This window comes from Belonocnema kinseyi, chromosome 4 (assembly GCF_010883055.1).
Source record: "Belonocnema kinseyi isolate 2016_QV_RU_SX_M_011 chromosome 4, B_treatae_v1, whole genome shotgun sequence".
Lineage (NCBI taxonomy): Eukaryota > Metazoa > Arthropoda > Insecta > Hymenoptera > Cynipidae > Belonocnema > Belonocnema kinseyi.
Genome location: NC_046660.1, coordinates 104950744 through 104976718, shown reverse-complemented (window position 1 = coordinate 104976718; position 25975 = coordinate 104950744). Strand labels below are relative to the sequence as shown.

The window sequence follows — 25975 nt, the reverse complement described above, 5'->3', positions numbered from 1 at the left end:
CAAATTTGGACACCGGTGCCTCATGTTCATTTTTATAATTATTTTGTAATCTACTGAATGCACGTGCGCACTCGTCTTTCCTGACGTGCAGGAAATTTTGAGGTTAAGTGTCATCATGTTCCATCTCCGTACTCCGTTTCGTGGTTTCATGTTTAGTTTTATTTAGTTTCATCTTGACAACCTGTAAAATGTAAAGATAGTCTGAAAGAACAACAGAGAATTTACATCAAGTTTCCAGAAATTTGCCATGATTTCACCGCGCCTTGCTCGCTGCATTTTCATTGCAGTCATTAGTCTTTAGTCAGGAATCAGGAAATAAAATATATGAATGATAGGAATATCATATAAACACACGTGTTTCTGACAGTTTACATCGTTCTTAAATATTTTGTGCTTTTTGCAGGAATAATTACAAATCATTTGAGAGTCGGTTTTTTAGAAAAGTTAAAAAATGTCTCGCGATATTGTAGGAATATTAGAAGATCCTAAAATCACAAAAATATGTGCACCGATGGTTAGGTACAGCAAGTATGTATAGGATAAGAATATTTATTTTTTCAATATAAATAGAGTTGTAACATGAGTTTTAGTTACAAATTAATGTTTTTATTTTTAATAGGCTGCAGTTTCGGGCTTTAGTGAGACGCTATGATTGTGAAATTTGTTTCACACCAATGATTTTAGCAGATTCTTTTGTGCAATCTTCAAAAGCTCGTGATAATGAATTTACAACAAATTCAGAAGATGGACCACTTATTGTACAATTTGCAGCTAATAAGCCCCAGGATTTCGTCCAGGCTGCAGAAATGGTTGCCCCGTAAGTTTATTTTATATTGATTGTTGTTGAAATCCTAATTGGCTTTTGAATGTCTGGAAATTGCTTCATTTATTACATTTTAAATTAGAAAATGAAATCCGCCTCTAACATTCAATTTTTTTATGTCATGATGGCGAAATATTGCATTGTTCTTGCAAATACAGGCCTTTTTAAGTTAACTAATATGTTAAGAGAATAAATCTTCATTTCACTGAATAAAAAAAATCATTTACGTTAATTCTTTTATACCAAAGGGTTGATCAATCGCATTTTGAGCTTTTAAGAGATTGCAAAGAATGTTATAGGGCTTTAAACAGATCTTAAACGATTCCAAATGATTTCTAAAGACCAAATTTAGTTTTTACTTATATTTCAAGGGATTTTGGCAGATTTTTAAAGATTTAAAGAGATGTTGACGATTAAGCAAAAAATTTTAAGGACTGACAAAGTATTTAAAAATATTTTAAGGGATTTCACAAGATTTCCAGTTATTCACAAAGATTTTGTCGGGTACCACAAGATTTCAAAATATTTTAAGGAATTTTAACAGATTTCTAAGCATTGAAAAATATTTTAAAAGATTTCAATGGAACTTAAAGGATTATAAGTAATTTGAACACACGAAAAAAAAAATTATGCGGCATTTTAAATAATTTCAAAAAAATGTATGGAATTTCGCGGGCCTCTAAAATTTTTATATTTGATATGCGTCATGTTATATGACGGATTTAAAATAATTTTGGGGACGACTGAAAAATCTCGAAAAATGAAGCTTCCAACACTGCAAAGTTCACAAGAAAAAAAATTCGAAATAAAAAATTCCTGAAAATATAAAAAATTATAGAATTTCTGACACAGGAAAGTTTACAGATTATAAAATTTCCAAATCTAAATAATTTTAAAATTATATTAATATTAAATAAATAAGTAAACAATGTTTTCATCAAATAAAAGTATGTTTATTTGTTATTTATTTTATAATTATTGAAACAATTTTTATTGTTTAATTTCAAAAATTTGGTCACCCGGAAATTTTCCTGTGTTGGAAATTTGATAGTTCTTGTTTTGGAAAATTAAAAAAAAATAAACTAAAATTGATCCTTGGTTAATCATAGAACATATAAAAGAGATTCCTATACACTTTGTATTTTTTCACTTTTTTGTTTTATAGGCTGCAATAACCAGACCTTAATATTGTGAATAATTTTATAAGTTTTTATTTCATCTCCACTTAAAATAGAAAGATATTTTGTAAATAACGTGCCATCGCTTGGAAATTAGAGTGCGCAAGTACACTTTTCAAAATTTTTGAGTAAGTAGTATTTTCATATTTGAAACGTGACTAATAATGTTAACGAATATATGTATTTTTTTGTGATATTCAACTTAGAATTGATAAAAATTATAAATGGACAATGTCAATATTAATTCGTTGTAAGTTTTTTTATTAGATTCTGCCGTGCCAATAGAATGAATTTCTAAACTAAAAATACAGAGAAAAACAGCAGCTAAATTAACAATCGCATTTAAATATTGTATTCTAATGACACGGTTTTTGTTTTTCGTGATTTTTTCTAATTTACGAATATTGGTGTTATATCAATAATTTATATTTCTAAAGTATTTAATAAAATGCTGCAGTATAGAAAAATATTAAATTTCTGATTCCGTTTGAATATAAATCTGCTTTATGAATACTTTAATTTTAAACATAATTGAATACGGCACACTACAACTCTAAAAATAAGTGAATTGTGCATTTAATTATGTTTCTGTTTTCATTTCAAAATTTGGTTCAATAAACAAATGCAATGTATCAGTGTTTTTAAACGTAGCAAACGTTTATTTCATTATTTGATTTACTTAAAAGGCAACATAAAGAACTTGATTTCTTCACCTAGAACACGTGAAAAATACCTTAAACTTTGTTTTCAAGAATTGCTAGGCGCCCTGCGAAAACTATATTAATTCGACGTTTCTAATACTCTTACTTAATACAGGGTATCTGTTCTACCTGGAAAACCTGGAATTGTTAGGGCATTTTTTTAAAGTCAGGAAATTTTTTCGAGAGCGTGCTTCATTTTTTTAAATTGCAATATTAAATTGAATTACAATGAGTCTTCATTTATAAAAGTAGCTTTGTATTAATGTATTGAACTATTTTATTGAAAATTCGTTGTTTCTTTAATCAATTTTTCTAACTGAAAATTCAACTATTATGTTTTTGGTTAAATATTGATCGGTTTAATTTGAAAATTCATGTATGTTGTCGAAAATTCGTTCTTTTTGGTTAAATTCCACGAGTTTTTTTTTATTAATGATTTTAATCTTTTTTGGTTGAAATATCAGCTCATCAATTTTTTATTCCTAATTCATCTCTTTTTTAATAATTTAATTACTTGGTTGAGTTACTCTTTTGTTAAAAATTTATTTTTTGTTGACAAAGATTCATTATTGTCATTGAAAATCCATCTCCTTGGTTAAAGAAGGAGCTATTTTGTTAAAAATTTGTTTGGTCTTTGGCTGAAAATTGATTTTTGCTCTGAAAATGTAACTACTCCAGTTGCAAGTTTAACTATTTTGTTGAAAATTTGTTCGTTTGTCGTTGAAAATTAATTTTTTTATTTTTCAAATTCAATTCTTCCAGTCGAAGATTTAAAGTTGTAGTTGAAAATTCATCACTTTGTTAGAAAATGTGACTATTAAAAAAAAATTAATATTTTTTTTGTTGCAAATTAGTTTTCTTTTCACCGGAAAATGTTATCTGTTTAGTTGAACATCAATTTTCAACTGAAAATTGAACTTCAATTATTGGTTGACAATTTATCATATTAATTGAATATTCACGAATTTTCTATAAAATCGTCCTCTTTGTTGACAATTCGTCTTTTTGGTTAAAAATCAACTATTTCAGTTAAAGATTGATCATTTCAGTTGAAAATTCATCTTTTTTGTTTAAAATTCAACTATGCTATTTTTTTTATGTTATGGCTTTAAATAGATAAAATGTATAAAATAATTTGTTTGAAAATTATTTTTTTTTTTGCGTAAAAATTCAACTATTGCAATGAAATATTGATAATTTTATTAATTAATTCATCTTTTTGGTTGAAAATAAAACTAATTTGATAAAAGTTAAATTAAGTTTGTTCTAAAAATAAATCTGTTTTTTTTGTGTGGAAAAATAATTTTTTTAACTGAAACTTTAATTATACAATTTTTGGTAGTTTGATTATTTTTTAGTTCAAAATTCGCCTATTTATTTGAAAATTGATTTGAATTATTATCAAAATTCATGAACTATAGAGACAAATTAAAGAAATTTGTTATTATGATTTCATTATTTAATTAATCTATTATGCTAACTTATTTCAGAATATCTTGTGATATTAACTAAATTCCTAGAAACTAAGAAAACATTATTTATAATAAACTCACGAAAAATTATACCTGGAAAAAACCTGTAATTGTCAGGGAAGTTTTTTCCAGAATTTGAGTAGACACCCTGCAATAGAAAATATTAATCAATTTTAACATAAAATTAATTTTCAGGTATTCGAACGGCGTAGATTTAAATTGTGGCTGCCCTCAACGCTGGGCTATGAAGGAGGGGTACGGAGCAAATTTATTAAGCAAGCCTCAGCTTATAAAAGATTTAATATACCAAGTTCGAAATCGCATTCCTAATCCTTTCACAGTCTCAGTGAAAATTCGCATCTTAAAAGATATAAAGAAAGTGGTTCAACTCTGCCAAACAATAGAAAATGCAGGAGCATCTTTCATCACAGTTCATGCAAGAACACCAGAAATGCGAAACGAGCCGATCGATTTAGAAAGTTTAAAAATATTGAGGGATTCTGTTAAAATACCAATGATTGCTAACGGAGGTGTTAAGAGTTTAGAAGATGCAGAGCTTCTTTACCAGGAATCCAGATGTAATGGAGTGATGGCTGCAGGAGGAATTTTAACCAATCCTGCTTTATTTTCTGGACATTCAAATACACCTTTAAGTTGTGTTCAAGACTGGCTTGATATAACTTCAAGCATGTCTACTAATTTTTTGACTTTTCATCATCATTTGGTTTTTATGCTGGAAAAAGTTTTACCTAAGAAGGAGAAGAAAGTTTTTAACGTTTTACAAGATAAGGACTCTGTTTTAACTTTTTTAGAAGACTATTACGGATTGAGGCCTAAGGAGACTAATAGTAGTTGTGAAAAAATTGACTTTGTGTTTCAATCTGCAGCGAATAAGCGTTGTTCGAAGAGTGAGACCCTCAATAATGATGGTTTATCTAATTTATTTTTGGAAAATTTATTTGTGAGCTGATAAATGAGATTTTTCTGATGGAATGAGAGTTTTTTTCGACTGAATGAATTATAAAGGTATTTTTGGTTAATTTAACAATTATACTTATAATTTTAAACGTATGAATATTTTAATATGTACAAATTTCAGGCCTCATATATCTCTATATCTACCATTGTACCCTATATTCATTTAAGGTCTCTAAAGTGCCTTATTTTCAAAATTTGGAACTTTTAAAAAATAGCAAAAATCAAAGAATTTCTGTAAGATGTAACTATAAAAAATAATAAGGCACACAGTCACTATTTATCACTTTTTTAGATGAAAATATCACATCAGTCACTTTTCATTCAATAAATTAACTTATTGGTTAATCACTATTCTTTTCAGGTCTATTCCTATTTCTGAATTGTCTTGAATTCTTTGAAGTATTTCAGTGTCTTTTTAAAAATTCCGAGAAATTTTTAATAGATTTCAATAATTCGAGGGGATTTTTAAAACTTCTAAGGCATTTTCAGGAGCTTTCAATTTGAAGTATTTTAGTGAATTAACAAATATTTCAAGGAATTTAACAAATGAATTTAATTCATTTGAAGTGATTTTAAAGCGTTTGAAATATTTTAGGATAAAGAAATTCGGAATATAGAGAACGATTTTACGGGACGTATAAGGCTTTAAAATATTTAAAAATATTTTACGCAATTTTATAAGATTTCCGAGGATTTCAATTATTTTAAAGGATTTTAAAACTCGCAATGTATTTTAATAAATTTTTCAGGATTTCAGAAAATGCCGTCATAGAATTTCACCGGATTCTATAATATTTTAGTAGATTTATAAAGAATTTGTTCTTGAGAAGTGAGGTATTTATTAGAGGTTTGAAGATTCGAAGAGATTTAGAATTTACCCTGAATTCTTAATAATTTATCTTACAATTCTTTAGAATTCTCTTGAATTTTATGAATTTACTTGAATTTTTTTAATTCATTTGAATTCTTCTAAATTTACTCTATTCTATTTAATTCTGTGGATGAACAAAAAATTTAATTCCTAATTTAATTGATCCAGAGGATCAATTGATAAGATTATCAAAGGATTTTAAGTATCTTAGGTTATTTTAAAAGAATACAAAGAAGTTTATTAATCGATTTCAGGAATTTAATGGGATTTAAAATGATTTCAAATATTTGAGGGCATTTAAAATGATTCCCAGGCGTTTTCAAGGGCTTTAAAATTTTCGAGGATATTCAAAAACTGTCAAAGGATTAGAAATATTTTAGGATTTTTAAAAGATTCCCAGAAACTTTATATTTATTTCAAATATTTGAAGGCCTTTCAAATACTGGAATATTTTAGGGTATATTAAAAGAGTACAAAGCATTTTCAAACGATTTAAATAATTTTATGGGATTTAAATATTTTAATGGACTTCAATGAATTTTTCACAAAACTTGAAGAATCTCGTAGGATTTCAAAGATTTGAAGAGATTTTCAAATATTTTTTGCAATTCATTTGGAATTCGCCCTCAATTCTTATTAACTTATCCTAAGTTCTTTTAAATTATTTTATATTTTTCTAAATTCTTAAAATGTTTTTAATTCTATTGATTGCTTTTTTATTTTAACTTGATTTTTTGCGAATTTCCTATAATTCGTCTCATTCCCTTTAAATTTCTCTAAATTCACGGAAAATTCAGTGCACATAATGGAATTTTTTTCTATTCTTAAAATTATTTCAATTGGTTTGATTTTTTAAAAATTTAATCTGAATGGACTTGTTGTCATTAGCCATTTCTTGTGCTAGAAGTTGTGTTTTAAAGATTTGAAAAGATTTGAAAATTTTTTGGTATTCACTCAATTCTACTTAAATGCAAGGGATTTCATTGAATTTTAAAAAGTTTCTATTTGATTGATCCTGAACCTCGTATTACATTTTCAAGTATTTCATCGAATTTTTTTAATTCCCTTGAATTTTTTTAAGCTTTACAAAGTTACTGAATTCAATGCCGTTTTTTCATATTTTCAAAGTGTTTTAAATTTTTTCAATCTTTTTTTTCAATTCACCGAGAATTTTTATGAAGTTCCTCGAATTTTTTTCTTTTATCTTAAATTACTCTAAATTCATTCCAGTTTTACGGAAATCAATAGAATCTTTTTGATTTTTAAAATTGTGTCCAATTCATTCGAATTCTCTTAAATGTGATTTGAATTAATCTAAAATCTTATGAATTTATCCCTAATTTGTTAAATTTCAAGCACGAAAAAAGTACCTTATAAGCGTTACAAAAAGTACCCTTTGGTCCCTATATTGTATCTCATAGGGAATGTGAGGCCTGACAAATTTAAAATTAAAAATTCGATTAAAACTATGTTCTATAAGTTATAAAATTAAAGAAGGAAATTATATGAATTTAAAATTACTGTGTTTTTAATTGTTGAACCTCGAAATAAAGAGATCAATATACCAAATTTAAAGTTCCCGCGAATTCAATATGGCGTACGCTGTACTCTGCCCCAGTTGACAGTTTGACCCGTCTGTCATCTGTCAATAAAAGAATTTCCAAGAATTTCTGACGTGTGCAGTAAATACTCGTGAACCGGGATGTGATTATTTTTATTTTAAATGCCATATCATATCATAGACCATAAGATATGTGTGTTTGAACTCCTTAAAAATGTAAATAATACTTGCAGCGTGCAAATAAAGGGGAAAAAAATGTTAGACGATAACGACTTCAACTTGCTGTAGTGAACAACTTTGGTGTCATCGGTAAGTACATAATGCCGATTCTTATGCTCTTTTCTATTTAATTCTATGATAACATTACTTTGTTTGCTATTTGCGTAAAAAATATTTGTAGCAAAGGAGATATTTATTCAATATTGCTAAACCTAACCTACAAGCTGTAAGAATTATCTTGTACAAAAATTATCAAGTTATTATAAATGATTGCAAATCTCATGAATTATAATATATATTATCTGAGGAATGCATGCCACTATAGAAATGTATATTGCTTCCGTAAATACTCCGTTCTTAGTACATATTGCAGAATATTAATTATTTAAATGTGTGTCATGCACGTCTCAAATTTATTAATCATTATAATAATTTCAAGTAAAAATGACGACTCCAATGAGCGAAGACAGTGGCTTATTGAGAGAATGGGCCCCACTTGCAGCCCTTCTTCAAAGGTTACCAGCAAAGATTCAAAACGGTATTTTTTCTCAAAATATCAACTTTACCTGTCTAGATGTCGTGCCGGAATTTATTGCAATCGGTACGAATCACGGGCTTGTTTACTGGTTTAATCGTGAAAATGGAGAATTGCAAAAACTTCGATGCGAGGTATTTCTTTACCAGAGTCTTTACTATTTGTGCATGATTAATATAATAGTATTAAAAGTTGAAAATTGAATAAAAAAAACAACAGAATTTTCATTTATAAATGCAAGAACCTACCACTAATTTTATTTACAGAATATTAGTGCAGTAATCACTTGTGTTCGAGTGATTTCAACAGTAGATTACATGGTTGCTGCAGGAAATGATCAAGGAATTGTTACAGTTTTTCAAATACCAAAACAACCTCCAGACTCTTTGCCAGAGAGTCTGAAACCGAAACAGAAGAAACAGGTACTGAGTCTGTTTTAATAAAATTTTATTGTCAAAATTTGGGCTGTGTTAAATTCAGGGATTGGACTCACGCCACTATTGACACAATTTTATATTTTATGAACACTGTTTTAAGCCAGGCCACTATTTTTAAAAAATGAAAAAATATTTTCGAACTTCTTCGCTGTTTGATTAAAATAACATATCCACCATGTCAAGTACATAAGTATATACCAGAAAATTCTCCAAAGGGTTACTACCGCACTTCGAAAACCTGGAATTATCAGGGAATTTTTATATACTTGGTAAACCCTGGAAATATCAGGGATTATTTTTAAGTCATGGAATTTTTTTGCGACCGTACTTAATTACTTTTATCGCAATATAAAATTCGATAACAATGATTCTTCATTTGTAAAATTAGCTTTATATTACTGCATTCAACTATTTGGTTGAACACTCGATTTTTTATTTTTGAAATTAATTTTTTTAATTTAAAATTTAACTATTCTATTTTTTGATAAAATTGATCATTTTTAGTTGAAAATTCAAGTATGTTCTTGAACCTTTATGTACTTTGTTATAAATTTTCCAGTTTATTTGTAATATTTTCTCTCACTTGACAATAAAATCTTTCATGGTAAAAATTCAAGTCATTTTGGAAAGTTTACCAGTTTATTTGTAATATTTTCTCTCACTTGACAGAAAAATCTTTCATGCTAAAAATGCAATTCATTCGGACAGTCGATTTACTGAGAATTTATTTATTACAGTTGAAACATGAACATTTTTGTTAAAAATCGTTATTTTATTTATTATTTTCGTAACTCAAAATATAATTATTCCAGTTCAATATTTCATTGTTTTAGTTAAACATTAATCTCTTTAGCTTAAAATTAATTTTTTTTCTGAAAATTTAACTATTCAATTTTTGTTTGAAAAATTACCTTATTGAGATGAGATATCGTGTTTTTTGGTATAAATTAATTTCTTTGATTAAAAATTCAACTGTTCCAGTTGAAGACCGATATTTTTTAGTTCAAAATTCAACTACTTTTTTGAGAATTCAACAAAATCCTTAATCCTTGATTGAAAATTAAACTATTACAGTTAAAGACTCGTCATTTTAGTTCGAAATTCATCTTTTTGATTTAATATCAACTATTCCAGTTGATTATTCATCATTTTAGTTAAATATTTATCAGTTCAGCTAAAAATTTGTTTAATGTAAATTTCATTTTTGTTAAAAATTAATATTTTTAAAATCAAAATCCAATTTTTGCTTGAAAATTTTTCTTTTTTTTAATTTAAAATTAATTTATTTTGTGAAAAATTCATGTATTTAATTAAAAAATCTATTTTTTAGCTAGAAAATTAATCTTCATGTTTGAAAATTCGTCTTTTTCGTTAAAGATTCAAGTATTCCCATCAAATATTGTTAATTTTATTCGTAAATTTATCTTTTTTTTTGTTTGAAAATTTAACTAATCCAGTTAAATATACCATAATTTTATTTAAAAATTCATCTTTTTGGTTTAAAATTTAACTATTTCAATTAAAGATTCATCATTATAGTTAAAAATTCATCACTTTAATTGAAAATTTAACATTTTGTTTAAAATTATTTTTGTTCCAAGTTAATTTGTTTAAACTGAAAATTTACCTATTTAATTTATGGTCAAAAATGGATCTTTTTTAATTTCAAATTCAACCATTTGGTTGAAAATTTCTATTTTTTAGTTAACAATTCAAGTATTTCCTTAAAAATTCATGCATTTTGTTGAAAAATCGTCTTTTTGGTTGAATATTTGCTTTTTTCTGGTTGATTAATTAATGATTTAATTGATCGTTCTTGTATGTTTAAGACTATCTTGTAATAAAAATTCTCAACGGTTTCTAAATAAAACATATGAATTGAATCCTTATGAACTGAACAAAAAGCATCTATTATAAACTCGCGAAACTGTTTACGTATTCTGAGCTCATTATTTAAGAGATTCAAAATATTTGAATGGCTCCGTACTGTGAAAAATTATACCTGAAAAAAATGTGAGATACTTGGAAAAAATCTATAATTTTCAGGGAATTTTCTTCCAGGATTTGAGTAGACAGCCTGATGTACAAAAATTAATCTACATTATTTAAAATTAATCTTCATTTACGAAGCTTCGGATTATATAAAATGTTAGCTTTTTTCAATTTTTAAAATAAGAATAAAAAATTGTACCATTTTCATTTCAATCGCACTCTTCCAAAGTACAATTTCCATGTATTTTAAATTGAATCTGCAGATAATGACATATGATCAAAACTCTTTGTTGAAATTTATTTATAATACTGGTTTTCCAATTTTTTTATGCTTTATCACTTAAAAAAATGAATGGGCCTAATATTAATTTAATTTGTGCAAATATAACTAGCAATTACATAAGATTTTATGCTAGAAAGAATAAAATTCAAGTTACAACATATTGTTTATTACTTCATGTATTTTTCTATATGGGTAGCTTATATAGGTGTTCTAATATTCTTCAGTAAAAAAATATTACGAATTGGAATTCTTTTTTCGAAACTTTTACTCCGTAATCCTAAAGAGAGGCATTTTTTGACATTTCCAGCAAACGTATGTCACTTCTGCAGAATTTAAAAAATCTCTCCAGTCTATCAGAGGCTTGCGTGATTTATAAACATATAAGTTTATTATTTGAAAAATGTCATGTCACTATTTTGCTAGAATTTTTCAAAATTTATTTCACTATTGACCCTATTTTTAATCTCTGAAAGGAGTCCGAGCCCTATAAATAATTAATGTTTATTTTTTTTTATAGGTTGAAAGATATAACATAGCAGGTTTGCACAAATGTGCAGTTACAACAGTCGACTGGTCGAAAAATGGGATGAAACTTTTCAGTGGAGATCAAGACGGTTTAGTGGTTTTCACGGAAATTGACTTTTACATGGTACGTAAAATATTCTTCAATTATTATTAATATCCAAATAAATTGCATTCAGTGTCTGAAACTGATTTAATTCATTCTTACAGCATTTGTCAAAGTCATCTGAGCTTTTAAACGAAAAATATTCAGTTGTACAGCTCAGTTACCAACAAGGATTGCTCTTAGTTTCTACAGTATTTCGAACGATACTTGTCAATTTGAATGACAAAGGGAAAGTTATGCAAGTAGGCCAAAAGGAACGAAAAACGTTAGTATTGAACCTAATATATTTTTATTTATAAAATTTCCCGACGATAAAATGAAGCTGCTTTCCTTTTGAGTTCCACTTTTGAGATTTTCTATAGAGTTTATTACTCTAAAATTTCAAGCAATTTATCTTCAAAGATGGGTAAAATGAATTTAGATTTTTTTTAAATTATTACAAAAAATCTTTAATACCAATGAAACTGTTTAGTTTGAAATTCAACTGTTTTGTTAAAAAATCGTCTTCTTAGGTTGAAAATTCAAGTATATTCAAGGAAAATTTACTTTTTATTTAAAAATCGTATTATTATGTTTAAAATTCAAACTGAAATTTTTTTCAACAAAAATTCAACTATTTTTTTTGTTGAAAAATTGTCTGCTTAATTTAAAACGTCATCTATTTTGGTGCAAATTGCATCTTCCTGGGTTAAATATTCAACTTCTTTATTTGTGTATTTTTCGTCATGTAGGTTTAAAAATTAATTTCTTTCGTTAGAAAGTTGATTAAAATGTTTGATTAAAATTGATCTGTTTTGATGACGAATTAGTTCTTTACTTGTTTTAAAATTAATTATTTTAACTAAAAAGTTATTCTTCGGTAGAAAAATAATCTTGGTTAAAATCTAATTTTTGTAGTTAAAAATTAATTTCTTTCGAGAAAAGTATAATTATTTTGTAGAAAATTCGTTGTTTTTTGGTTGATAATATATCTTTTGAGATAAAAATTCAATTTTTTTTGGTTAAAAATTAAATTTGGTTGAAAATTTAACTATTTTGTTGAATATTTATTTTTTTTTCTAAAAAATGAATTTTCACTTTGAAAATTTAATTAGTTCATTTATGGTTAAACATTTTTTTAGATGAAAATGCAATTATTTGTTTAAAAATTTGTGTTTTATATAAAGAAGTCCTGTTTTTTGGTAGAAAATTTATATTCAATAGTTTGGTTGAAAATATAATTTTCTTGAATTGGAAATTACATATTCATTCAGCATTCATATTTCTGTGTAGAAAACTGGACTGTTTTGTATAAACCACGTTATTAATCTTAAAAGTATATTTAAAAATATGTATTTAAATAGATTTCCAAAATTGTAAAAAAAATACTCTGGAAGATTTTCAGGGTTCATTTTTATTTTGCAGATCTTATTAAAAATGTTAGGAAAAATTTGAATAATTTTAAGAGATGTTTAGAAGTTTTGAAAGAATTTCAAAATATTTAAAAATATTTCAAAATATCTCAAAAATTGTAATAAAAATTAAAAAAATTTAAGGCATTTTTGTTTATCTTGCAGGATTAATAAAAAGTTTGATGAAAAATTCAAGTAATTTCAACAGTTATTTCGAAATTAAACAAAATTCAAAGTTTGAAGATAATGACAAAATTTTCTTAATATTTCTGAGAAAATTTTTAATGATTTTTTTGTTTAAAAAATTAATTTGTACAGAATACTTAAAAAAGGTTTAAAATAAAAACAAATTTTGAAGAATAAATAAAAATTGAACAGTTTTATGGTTACTTAGAAGTTTTGAATAGATGGAAAAATAATTTAAAATTTGGAATGGTTCCAAAAAGTTTTAAAGAAAATGTATATTTTTAAAGATTTGTAAATCAAATTTTGATATTTTAAAATGATTTTTTAAGCTTTTAAGATAATAAAAAGATTTCAAAACAAACTTCGATGTATAAATAACAATGAAACATTATTAATTTGTATCAATTTAAAATAAAAAGAATTTAACTTCTAATTTAAAAAGTGTTAATTGAACAAAAAATTGTATCTTTCAAGATAAAATCAGTTGATTAAAGCTTCAGTTTAGGGCATTGAAAATTATAGCTTGTGTATTTTTTTAAAACCATCGATCTGTAAAATTTATGAAAGTTAAATTTTTTTGTTTTCCAGTTTACCGTTATTTCATTTGCAAATTGAAAAATTAAAATGATTTTTGATCTTAAAATTAATTTTATAGTATATTTAATAAGATTTTAAAAGATTTGAAAATTGGTTACAAAATAATCTTTAAGATTTTAAGGCATTTTTTTAATTTTGCAGAATTTATTGAAAGTTTTAGGGAAAATTTGAATGGTTTAAAAAATTGTTAAGAAGTTTTAAAATAAATTCAAAAGTAATCAAAAATTTTAAAGGATTCCACAAAATGTTCAAGAGATTGTAGAATTTAAATGTTTAAGTTAGTCAAAAATGTCAATAAGAATGTATTAATAAATATTTTTAGGAACAATTTATCATAGTTAAGCATTAAATATAAAATATTCCAAGAATTTTCACTGAGTGAATCTTAGCCTGCAGTTTTCTTATTCGTTCTCAATCTATTTTAATTTAGAAACCGAGTTTTTTTCTACTTGTAGCTGTCAAAAACTTTTGATATGTTTATCTATACTGCTTATAAACATTTAAATTGTTGTATTTCCCCGATTATTATCGAACATGTATTATTGTAAGGAAGATTTGCACCAATAAAAAAAAAAAATAGGGAAATCCAACCTTAAAAGTACGTCAAATTAATATATTTTGCTACAAACAGTATTTACAACAATGGTTATTCTTAACTTTTCAATTAATTTGTGATTAAATGTAACTCTTATTAGCCTGATTGTACAATATTTTGAAATTGAAAATAAAAAAATTTAATGAATTTTAAATTGCAAACGCTAGAAAAGGGATTAATATGTAAGGTAGTAACTTTAGCCAATTTTTAAATTAGTAGCGTGTAAATTTGATAAATTTCAAATTCTCAGTGTGTGAAACTGAATTTCTTTAGAATTTTTAGGTGGTAAAATTATTTTATTTTAAATTAAAAGCATTAATAGTTAAATCATTTTAAATTCATAGAAAATGTTCCTAAACGAAATTTTGCGAATTGATACACTCAAAATTACTGCCAAATCTGTAAAATTTGCGAAGTTTTTAATGTCAGATTAAAATTCTTCGAAATTGAATAAATTTAAAATGGAAGCCTTGCAAATGAGAGTAATACATAGACGATTTATGAATGGACATTGAATGCGAAGGGATTATAAGTGCAATGGATTCCAATTTTCAGATATCAGGTATGTCTGTTAAAAGAATGCGAATATGCCTATATTGTCTAGGTGATCGTGCGGTGAATCATGAACTTCGGTAATAAATAAAGAATTAAAATCAAAAGTATGAAATTTTGATGTAAAGAATGTTAATTTTATATCAGAAATGACGAATTTCCAACAAAATACAAGAACTCTCTATCCAAAAGTTCCACTTTCAACTAAACTAAAAGATCCATTTTCAACCCAAAATCGAATATGTAAATTTTCAATTACCAAAGTAATTTTTCAATAAAAAAAGTAATTTTCAACTTTTCCAACCATAGAGATGAATTTTTAACTGAAATTTTGAATCATCAATAAAAAAATGCATTTTTAAATAATTATTTCAACTTCCAAACCTATTTGTTAAATCTTTAACCAAAAAGATGAATTTTTAACAAAAGAGTTTAACGTTAACATAAAGTTGAATTTTTATTTAAAAAAGAACCATTTTTGACCAACAATAGAATAGGTAAATTTTCAATTCCCAAAGTAATTTTTCAACAAAAAACAAGTATTTTTTTTTTAACAAAACTTTTAACTAAAATTTTGTAATCTCTATCAAAAATGCATTTTTAAGAAAGTAGTTCAACTTTAAAACCTAGTTGTTAAAATTTTTATCAAAAAGATGAATTTTTAAACAAATAGAATAATTTTCTACTGAAAAAAAGAAGAATTTTGAACAAAATTCAACAATTCTCAACTAAAAAATAGACATTTTTTAGCAAAACGGTTTATTTATTACCAAAAAGGTGAATTTTTAAGAAAATTGAGGAATTCTGAACCCAAAAGTTGAATTTTCAACTAAACTAGATTAATTAAAAAAAAAAAAACGAATTGTGAACATAAGAGTTTAATTTTAACAAAAAATTTGAATTTCTACTTTTAAAAAAGAACCATTTTCGACTGAAAATAGAATAGGTAAATTTTCAATTACCAAAGTTTTTTTCAACAAAAAAAGGAATTTTCAACAAAACAGTTCAGTTTTCAATCTCAGATGAATTTTTAACTAAAATTTTGAATCTTCAACCAAAAAATGCATTTTTAAATAAGTATTTCAACTTGAAAACCTAGTTGTTAAATTTTTAACCAAAAAGATGCATTTTTAAGAAAAGAGTTCAATTTTAACAAAAAGTTGAATTTTTACTTAAGATATAATCATTTTCGACCAAAAATAGAATAGGTAAATTTTTAATCACCAAAGGAATTTTTTAACAAAACTGTTCAATTTTCAACCAAAGATGAATTTTTAACTAAAATTTTGTATCTTCAATAAAAAAATTCATTTTTAAGAAAGTATTTCAACTTTAAAACCTTGTCGTTAAATTTTCAATCACAAAGATTGAATTTTTAAACAAAAAGATTAATTTTCTACTGAAAAAAGTAATGTTGAACAAAATTCAAGAATTTTTAACCAAAACGTTGAATTATTAACTAGACAAGATGAATTTTTAAATAAAAACATTAGTTTATTAACAAAAAGATGAATTTTTAATAAAATTCAAGAACTCTGAACCCATAAGCTGAATTTTCAACTAATCTAGATTAATTTAAAAAAAACGAATTTTTAACATAAGTGTTTAATTTTAATAAAAATTTGAATTTCTACTTAAAAAAAGAACCATTTTCGACCAAAAATGGAGTAAGTAAATGTTTAAGTACTAAAGTAATTTTTCAACCAAGAATAGAGGAATTTTCAACAAAATAGTTCAGTTTTCAACCAGAGATAAATTTTTCAGTAAAATTTTGAATCGTCAACCAAAAAAATGCATTTCTAAGAAAGTAGTTCAATTTTCAAACTCAGTTGTTAAATTTTTAACCAAATGATGGATTTTTACAAAAGAGTTGAATTTTAATAAAAAGTTGAATTTTTACTTAAAAAATAACTATTTTCGACCAAAAATGGAATAGGTAAATTTTCAATGAGCAAAGTAATTTTCCAACCAAAAAAAGGAATTTTCAACAAAATAGTTCAATTCCTAACCAGAGATGAATTTTTAAGTAAAATTTTGAATCTTCAAAAAAAATGCATTTTTAAGAAAGTGTTTAAACTTTCAAATCCAGTTGTTAAATTTTTATTACTACCAAAAAAGACAAATTTTCAATAAAATTCCAGAATTCTAAACCAAAAAGTTGAATGATGAATTTTTAACAAAATTCAAGAATACTGAACCAAAACGTTGAATTTCAACTAAAAAAGAATAATTTTTAAACAAAAAGATTAATTTACTGCTAAACGGATGCGATTCGATTGATGATCGATACGACATCATTATTTTCAAATGATATGCTTAATTATTCACAGATTAGGAAAATTAGGAGCAGTATTTGGAAATCGACAAAGTCACATACAAGAACCTGTGATTTATGCAGGGAGACCCAGCTTGAGGCTTTGGCAGGCTGATAAAAAAGGAACTGTGCTCAAAACACTAATGTTTAAGGTGCAGAAACGAAATAATTTCATATATATTGATTTTCTAAGACAGCTCTCTTTTACCTGTTACTTATTTATTTAAAGGATGCGATTCGTTCCGGCCACACAGAGGTAGAATTGCTAAACCCAGCGCCAGAAAGTGCACGAAAAAGTCGAGGAGAACCGTCTTTTGGCATTGTTCTGCCATTCTCTGATGATTTATTGGTTACATACAGCGAAGATGTTATTTACGTCCTAAATCCAACTAATATAAATGTTATGTTTTCCGTAAGTGATGTGCGACACGTTACTGATGTCGCGTGCACCAAGGATGAAATCTTTATCCTTGAAGGTGAACGAAATATTATCAGAATCGCTTATCATCCTGAGAACAATATCATTGCTCCGAGTGAGTTAGAATCTAAATATCTTTTAATTTAAAACAAAAATTATGGTTTTTGTAATACCTAGAGTATTTAATGACCGCAATTTATTGCAGACGCAGACTCCATGATGGATTCAATATCTCTTGCTCAAATTAGCAAGCCTGTTACGACGGGAATTTTGGAATTGACTTCCAAATTAAAGGAGAGCGCAATTGTTCCTGCCATTCCTTTCCATAAAATTAATCCAACGAATATTATTCAAGCGATAGGGTAAGTCGTAAACTTTTTCATCCTGGGTTGCTGCAGGACCCGAAGTCCTGGAAAAGTCATGCATTTCAAAAAAGTTTTGAAAAACTGGGAAAAGCCACGAAAATTAAAAAGAGTTTATTTTTTTTTTATTCGTACCTATTTTGAAGTCTTAATAATTATTTTAGTATTTCACGGTCAATTTTAAATTCGCGAAATGTGACGTTACCTGTTGGAAATAATTTTTATGAATTTGTAGGAAAATTTTGATGAAGTGTGATGAAAATGTCGAAGAATTTCTACGGAAATATCTATGATTTTTTACGAAAATTTCTACGAATTTTTAATACATTTTGGGCGTGGAATACATTTTTCGTAAAAAGGGATAATAATGAATCTTCGATTTTTGTTTTTTTTTTCCCCTAGAATGTTGTACACTTGAGGGAATTAATTTTTCTTATGAATAATTTCGGCGTCATTTGTTATAGAATGTCTTAATTCTGTGTTATATATACAATATTTATGCACATTTTTTTAACTCCGAAATGATCTGTTTCTAAATTTGTAACGTCTAAAATGTGTCAAATCTTGATACTGTGTCCGTTCGGGATGGAAGAGGATAATTATTAGGAATTATCAAACTTAGAGAAAATTATTTACAAGAAAAACACAGCGTTCTACGAGGATAAATTTTTCTGATTAAATAGCATAAAATGATTGATTTGGGGTCTTAGGGATCGTCCATATACTACGTTATCACTGTAACGTTTAAGGGGGGGGGGGGGGGGGGGGGGGGGGGGGGGTCTCGCAAAAACTGCTTTTCAGGTGTTGAATGTTTTTGGTAGGAAATTAATCTTTTTGTTTAAAGATTCTTCTTTTTAGTTGAAAATTCAACTTTTTGGTTCAGAATTTTGGAATTTTATTAAAAACTCGTCATTTTTGGTAGTAAATTAAGCTTTTTCTATAAAAATTCATCTTTTTTAGTAGATAATTCAACTTTTTGGTTGAGAATTTTGGAATTTTATTGAAAACTCGTCTTTCTTGATAGTTAGTTAATCTTTTTGTTTTAAAATTCTTCTTTAATTGAAAATTCAACTTTTTGCTTAATATCTCTTAAATTTTAATAAAAATTCATCTTTTTGGTAATAAAGTCATTTTTCGGTTTAAAAATTCATCTTTTTTAGTTAAAAATTCAACTTTTTGGTTGAGAACTTTTGAATTTTGTGAAAAAAAATTTTTTCTGTACAAAATTAATCTTTTGTTTGAAAATTCACCTTTTTGATTAAAAATTTAACAACGAGGTTTTAAAGTTGAAATACTTTCTTAAAAATGCATTTTATGGTTGACGATTTAAAATTTTAGTTAAAAATTCATCTCTGGCTGGACATTGAACTGTTTTGTTGACAATTCGTTTTGTTTTTGTTGCCGATTAATCTACTTTAGTTGAAAGTTCAACTTTTTCGTTGAGAATTCTTGTATTTTCTTGGAAATTCGTATTTTTTGGTATAAAATAAACTTTTTAATCAAAATTTCATATTTTTGATTTGATAATTCAGTTGTTTTTTATAGAAAATTTGTTTGTTTTTATAATACAATTTTTAAAAATTGAAAATTTAATTTAAAATATATTTAAATATTTTTGGTTCCATTTTGGTAAAATTGTTGACTGGATTTTGTATAAAGTTGACCTAGAAGTTTTTCCAGATTAAACCAGCAAAAGTTATGTTTCTTTTAAATTAGACTTCCGTGGCAAGCCTGTCACCTGATTATACAATTGTTTGCATTTAACTGAATTTATTTTCAGGGTCTTGCCGTCAGTGACAATAGGAACAGATATAACGTCAATAGTGAATGCGGAGGAAGCCTTGGAGATACCACCAATTGTTCCATTAGAGTTGGAAACTCCTTTGATAACAGAAAACGATTCAACCTTGGGAGTTGGAGTAGAAGCCTTCGGGAAAAATTCGATAGAAGATGATGAGAAACGAAATGACCGTCGACGCATATTTCAGAAAATCGCAGAACAAGAATTCGAGGATGTTGTGTTCACTCCTGAGCGCAGGAATAAGAAATCTTTGGGCAAGACTTTTAATGGCAACGAAAACGGAACCTCAGACAATGAATTTCCTCATAATTTTACCAAATTTCAATTAGATAACGATTTAACGAAAACAACGCATTCTTCTCTTCTCACCTTGAGTATTGATAATGAAATGATGCTGAAACTAGATAGAAATTTAGATTCTATTCAGAAGGATGTTGAGGACAAAGAAAAACTTCTAGCCGACGTTTTAAATTTTGATCTCTCCGAATACATGACAGGAAGTCGCATTTATTCGACCGATTCGGATATTTTGAATTCGATCGATACAATTCCGTACGTTAGTTGCAATGTTAATGGAAACGAGTCGTATTCCTATTTGAAAGAAGAAATCGAGGAGCCAGATGAACAAACCGATCGCACGGAAACTGAATCTGTTGAAGAGGAAGACGCGAGTTATAAAACGGAATTGCAAAAACTCGAAGATTTGGGAGAGTGCAGCAAAATACTTTTGCAAAGCAAGTTAACCGAGCTCAGTGAAAATAATAATGTCGATATAGCAGTTGAGCCGCCTACGTCGACCATCAGCGTGGAACCAGAACTTCGATTTAATGGTATTTAATTTAGGCTAAGGATATTCGTACGGCGGATCGTATACAATTTTCAGGGTGGCCGCTGGACCGGGAAATGCCAGTGAATTTGACAAATTTCTAGAAAAAAAAAACTGTCCAACTTTGATTTCAATCGTTTTTCTGAATAATTACATAGTTAAATTGTCATCTTTTTCTATTATGATATCATTCAGTTTAGAATGCATAATTCGAAAATTTTTCACTTTAAAAATGGTACATTCTAGATTTTTAATTTTTAAGGGTAAATTTTAATTTAAAGAATTTTAAACTACTTTCATTTTTAAAATAAATTCAAAATAATGTATTCATAATTAAAGGCTTTTTTTAAATTTCACATATTTCAGTCTAAAATATTCCATTTTCAAACCATTCAGTTTGAAAGTTTTTAATTAAGAAAAAGAGCAATTATTTAATACTTCGAAATATATGAATGTTGATGTAAAATCACTAATTATAAATTAAATATTCAAAACTAAAAAAACTAAACGTCGAACTTTCAACGAATTGTCTACGTGTACCGAAAGAATCCGGCTATTCGTACCAGAATTTCGGTACAAATAGTTCAGGGCCTAATTTAAAATCAAGTATATATTTTAGCAGATTTCAAAAAAAAAAATTTAGAATCGTTTTATTAATTTTGAAAGGTTTCAGAAGAAAAAAAAACATTTCCTAAGAAAATTGACAATTATTTTCTATTTTGAAAATTTTAGTTACAGAGAATATTTAAAAAGATTTACAAAATTATCAAAAATGAATGTGGAACATTTTAAGGATTTTTGTTTTAATTTAGCAGGATTAAAAGAAATGATAGGAAAAATTAGAATCATTTTAAGATATGCTTAGAAGTTATGTAAAAAAATAAGAAATAATCCCCGCCCCCACACGCACACACAGACACAAATAATAAAATTCAGAAGTATTTAAAGGATTTTTAAACTATTTAAAATTAAAATAATTTAGCTTCTAATTTAAGAAGTATTGAGTTTATAAAACCATGTAATCATTCTAGTTTTAATGCTTTTAGCTTAAAATTGTTTAAAATTGCTTAAAATCATGATTTTGAAAATAATAAATTCATTGATTGATTCTTCAATTTAAAGCATTGAAAATGGTATCGTGGAATTTAAAGTTTTTGAACTGAATCTGAATCTTTTAACTCTATAATTTATAAAAATTTAACATTTTTAATTTGTATAAGATGATCAAAAGACAAAAGAAAAACTTTCAAATTTTTGAGAACTTATAAATAACTTCAAAAAAGAATATACTTTTTTGTTGTTATCAGGATCAGACTTTCTTCGAACGTGTTGTAGATGTGAGTAATTTTCTCAAGAGAAGGAAGGATTTATTTTGGTCATCCGTTCATTTTTATATAGCTTTTATTTTAAAATAAAATAAAAGTGTCAATACATAATGCCGACGTTTCGACACGGCTTTGTGTCTTTCTCAAGGCTGAATGATGTAGGATACAATTATTATTAATGAAGTAAAATTGTAGAGGTATAAACTGTCATTGTTGATAAAAGTCAAAATAAAGTCAAAAGCTTAAAACTTCTGTTTATAACCTCATGCGCAAAAGAAGCGGAGGTTAAAATACTTAGAGTTCTACATTTTAAAACAAAAACGAAGACAGAAAAACGTACAAACAAAGCTTTTTTTAAATTGTTAATTTGTTTGCGACCGACATGATTTCATCATGTCACAATTTGAAAAAAAGTTTTGTTTGTACGTTTTTCTGTCTTCGTTTTTGTTTAAAAATGTTTAACCTCCGCTTCTTTTCCGCATGAGGTTATAAACAAAATTTTTAAAATTTTGACTTTATTTTGACTTTTATCAACAATGGCAGTTTATACCTCTACAATTTTACTTCATTAATAATAATTGTATCCTGCATCATTCAGCCTTGAGAAAGACACAAAGCCGTGTAGAAACGTCGGTATTATGTATCGACACTTTTATTTTATTTAAAAATAAAAGCTATACAAAAATGAACGGATGACCAAAATAAATCCTTCATTCTCTTGAAGAAATTACTCACATTTTTAATTTGGCAGCCTAACTGCATTTAATTAAAAAATTTTCTGTTCAAAATTGTGAGTAGCTTCTATTTTATGTGTGTAAAGTATTAAGCTTTTGAATACAAAACTTTTGAATTACGAAATGCTTAAATTTTAGTTTAAAAAATTTTAAATTCAAGAGTTCCACTTCGAGTGCTTTAATTTGCAGCTCGGTTTTTATTGCTTAAAATGAAAAAATGTGTAGCTTTAGAAATAGATTTTTAAAATGTCATTGACCGTGAAAAATTTTTGTGAACCGGAATTTTTTTCTTTAATTAAAACAGCCACTCTGAATTTTGTAAATTTAGGGAGGGGGGGAGCCTCTCCAATCATGCCACTATATCTAGTCCGGCGGGCTGTACGAATAGACGCTTCGCTTAATTTAATGATATTTTGTCACAGTGAAAAAAAGTTGTACATATTTTTTTAATTTTTAATTTTAATTTTATGATTATCTTTACAAAAAAATAACAAATTTTCATTACTAATATCTCATTTTGACCATTTATATTGACCTTTGAATTCCTCACGAAAAATTATTATGAAATAAAGACTTCTAATACTAATTCATCATGTAGCTGACACTGTGCGTTTACTTTTTTCTCTAATGAGCTTAAAACTAAAAATATTTCAAATAGGCATTAAAATTTAAGTAAATTTTATTTTGGCAGCAGCTGAATTTGAAACATTTCGCGAAAATTATAATGTAAACACAACAATTTAAAGTTAAAGAAATTAGATTTGAGATTTTCCATGCTGAAAGTGTTCAAAACAAAACAATTCAATTTGAAAATAATCGATAATAAATAACTAATAATTTTCATGCTTTCACAATTGAATAATTAAACATTTCTAGCATTTGGAATCAATTTAGAAAATAAAGAATAAATTTGTTTATTCATTCCTTCCAACATTCATTGATTAATTCATTAAATACTAATTAGAATTATTTTTAGTTTAGAGCAATTCCATGTCAAATCATCTGAAAAATTTCATCTGGTATTAGTAATTTTAATAAAAATTCTAGTATCCGTTCTCTTAGGCGTTGAAAGAAAAACGCGAAAATAATTTGTGAAAAAATAAAAAAAAAAAACTTAAGAGATATTCAAAATTGAATATTTGGATCCTTTTTTTCTTAAACTTTAATAACTTTCGTGATTTTGATGATATTGCGAAGTACTTACCTTTAATTATTTATAATAGGACGCAATTTTCGAAAAATATTTGTTAACAACAAAATTGAAATTTTTCGGGATTTTTCAAAAGCAAATGTTTAAACTGCTTTTTTATTGAGTTCCCATAACTTTCAACTTGATATCGCGTTTAGCGTGAACGCAAGTTGGATTTGAAAAAATTGTAAAAAATTTGTTTGAGGTTACGCTGACATGGCATCAATTATTTCTCGAAAACTAAGAGCGATCTCATTTATATATTTACAGGGCCTTTAGAGGATATTGTAATACAAGAAATTAAAGAAGATTTTTTATAAAATCAATTTAAAAATTTTTTTGTTTCAAAAAGTATTTCTTCGAAACTGCGTATTAGTATGGAAAAGTAAAATATATACATCTGAATATCCTCAAAATCGCCATAGTTATAAAAGTTAAAAAAAGGACCATCATTTTTCATTTTTAATATCTCCTAAGTTTTTCGAATCTTTAAAAATTATTGTAGGAATTTTCTTAAAATATATTAAAAAACAGATACTCAAATTTTGATCAAAATTATTAAAATTTGATGTGGAATTGCTCTTTACTATTTTTTAATTGAAGCTCTTAAAGTTAAAAAATTTCATTTTGCACGTTTCCTCATTGGCTAATTACAAATTTTGTATACTTAAAATTAGAACTGCTTTAATTGAATACTTAATGAAGTAAAAACTTTCTAATTTCATTAATTTAAAATTACTTTTTTATCATTTCGATTTCGTTCAGTTAAAAATTGAAATTTTTTTACTTTAAACTGTATAATAGTTCTACATAGGTCACAAAAATTTCCAGTTAAGAATGTCAAGTTCACAACTAAACAATTTTAATTGGATTTAGAATTGAAAAGAAAATTGGAATTCAATTCTTGTAATATTTTCAGATCTTTCACGAGAGTTTGTGTCAACAGTTGTGTACGAGGAAAAGAGAAAAGAAGAGAAGGAAGATTGGGTTTTTGTGAACTACCCTTGAATAATTTCGAAATCCAATAGTAGTTAAAATGGGAAATTTTCTAGACTGAAGGATTAGCTCGGTGATTATTTTTAGGTGTTATTCTTCATTTTATAGCATTAAGTTTTTGATAAGAGTTTATTAAAAGATAATCTATCAGTGGCTTTTGAAAGTAAAATACTTTTAGGAGTCGAAAAAACTCAGTTTATATTCCAAGGGTTTACCCATCCTATTTCTTTTTTGCTAGAATTTATGTTATTGTAAGATTTTTTTTTTTTTTTCGATAATAATTTTAAAAAAGGCAGGAGGTATTTGGTATTATACACATCAAGCTCAAATTCAAAGTATTGAAGCAGATATTCTCTATTTTTTTTATTTGAGTAGACTAGTTAGGCAAATACAATCATGTATCCGGAAAATTCTGTATGACATGGATATTACTTTATGCATTTTACTAGTGTTTAGACTGAGCACAATGAATTATTGAATTTTTTATCACATCTGTTTTTTCGTACATTATAATATAATCGTGCTTCAATTATATGTATATAACAATCTTTTCATATTTACTCTGTACTAATTTGTATTATTTTTTCTGGTCTAGTCATAATTTACATTTCGAGAATGTACGCAATATGCAATATTTTTATCTGTTAGTGTGTACTTTGTTCTCAGATCAAAAATGTGCAGAATTAAAGGAAGAAATACTTCCAAATTAAAGATTTGGCGTTTTAGTTAACAATTTTTTTATTCATATAGGATGAGATTTACATTTAGAACGAATTCTCATCAGAAAAATCTCCCATTTACGCATGGTAATAATGCGTGAATGACTGTGTGTCTTGGAGATGGTATTTTAAAGCAATTTTAGAGCGTTTTAAACATTTTTGAGCTCTATATGGTACTTTATCATCAGCGTATACTATTTTTACTCTTGATTCCGGACGAAGAATTAAATATTCTGGATTGTTTATATTTTTCAAAGATTGAATCATTTCTTCGACAGCTTCTTTTTGCACC

The 25975-nt window shown here is 26.3% G+C and overlaps 2 protein-coding genes across 2 annotated transcripts; both read left to right on the top strand.

Moving 5' to 3' along the window:
* The first annotated feature begins 7 nt into the window (after positions 1 to 7).
* Positions 8 to 7875, top strand: LOC117170688 (tRNA-dihydrouridine(20a/20b) synthase [NAD(P)+]-like). The gene is made up of 5 exons (XM_033357657.1): positions 8 to 102; positions 404 to 528; positions 620 to 817; positions 4370 to 5200; positions 7818 to 7875. Exons 2-4 carry the CDS (start codon positions 452 to 454, stop codon positions 5142 to 5144), a joined length of 1050 nt encoding a protein of 349 aa, XP_033213548.1. The 5' UTR covers positions 8 to 102; positions 404 to 451; the 3' UTR covers positions 5145 to 5200; positions 7818 to 7875.
* LOC117170687 (WD repeat-containing protein CG11141) lies at positions 7774 to 25670 on the top strand. Its single transcript, XM_033357656.1, has 10 exons — positions 7774 to 7893; positions 8243 to 8472; positions 8605 to 8760; positions 11568 to 11699; positions 11783 to 11943; positions 17330 to 17465; positions 17543 to 17846; positions 17937 to 18093; positions 19874 to 20724; positions 24888 to 25670. Exons 2-10 carry the CDS (start codon positions 8248 to 8250, stop codon positions 24974 to 24976), a joined length of 2211 nt encoding a protein of 736 aa, XP_033213547.1. The 5' UTR covers positions 7774 to 7893; positions 8243 to 8247; the 3' UTR covers positions 24977 to 25670.
* The last annotated feature ends 305 nt before the right edge of the window (positions 25671 to 25975 follow it).

What these genes read in the sequence shown, in the direction of transcription:
- LOC117170687 (XM_033357656.1), top strand. Translation starts at nt 8,248, where the DNA reads ATGACGACTCCAATGAGCGAAGACAGTGGCTTATTGAGAGAATGGGCC. An exon ending in AATATTATTCAAGCGATAGG is followed by an intron (nt 18,094 to 19,873) that starts GTAAGTCGTAAA and finishes ATTTATTTTCAG; the next exon opens with GGTCTTGCCGTCAGTGACAA. An exon ending in ACCAGAACTTCGATTTAATG is followed by an intron (nt 20,725 to 24,887) that starts GTATTTAATTTA and finishes TAATATTTTCAG; the next exon opens with ATCTTTCACGAGAGTTTGTG.
- LOC117170688 (XM_033357657.1), top strand. Translation starts at nt 452, where the DNA reads ATGTCTCGCGATATTGTAGGAATATTAGAAGATCCTAAAATCACAAAA. An exon ending in CCGATGGTTAGGTACAGCAA is followed by an intron (nt 529 to 619) that starts GTATGTATAGGA and finishes TATTTTTAATAG; the next exon opens with GCTGCAGTTTCGGGCTTTAG. An exon ending in GCTGCAGAAATGGTTGCCCC is followed by an intron (nt 818 to 4,369) that starts GTAAGTTTATTT and finishes ATTAATTTTCAG; the next exon opens with GTATTCGAACGGCGTAGATT.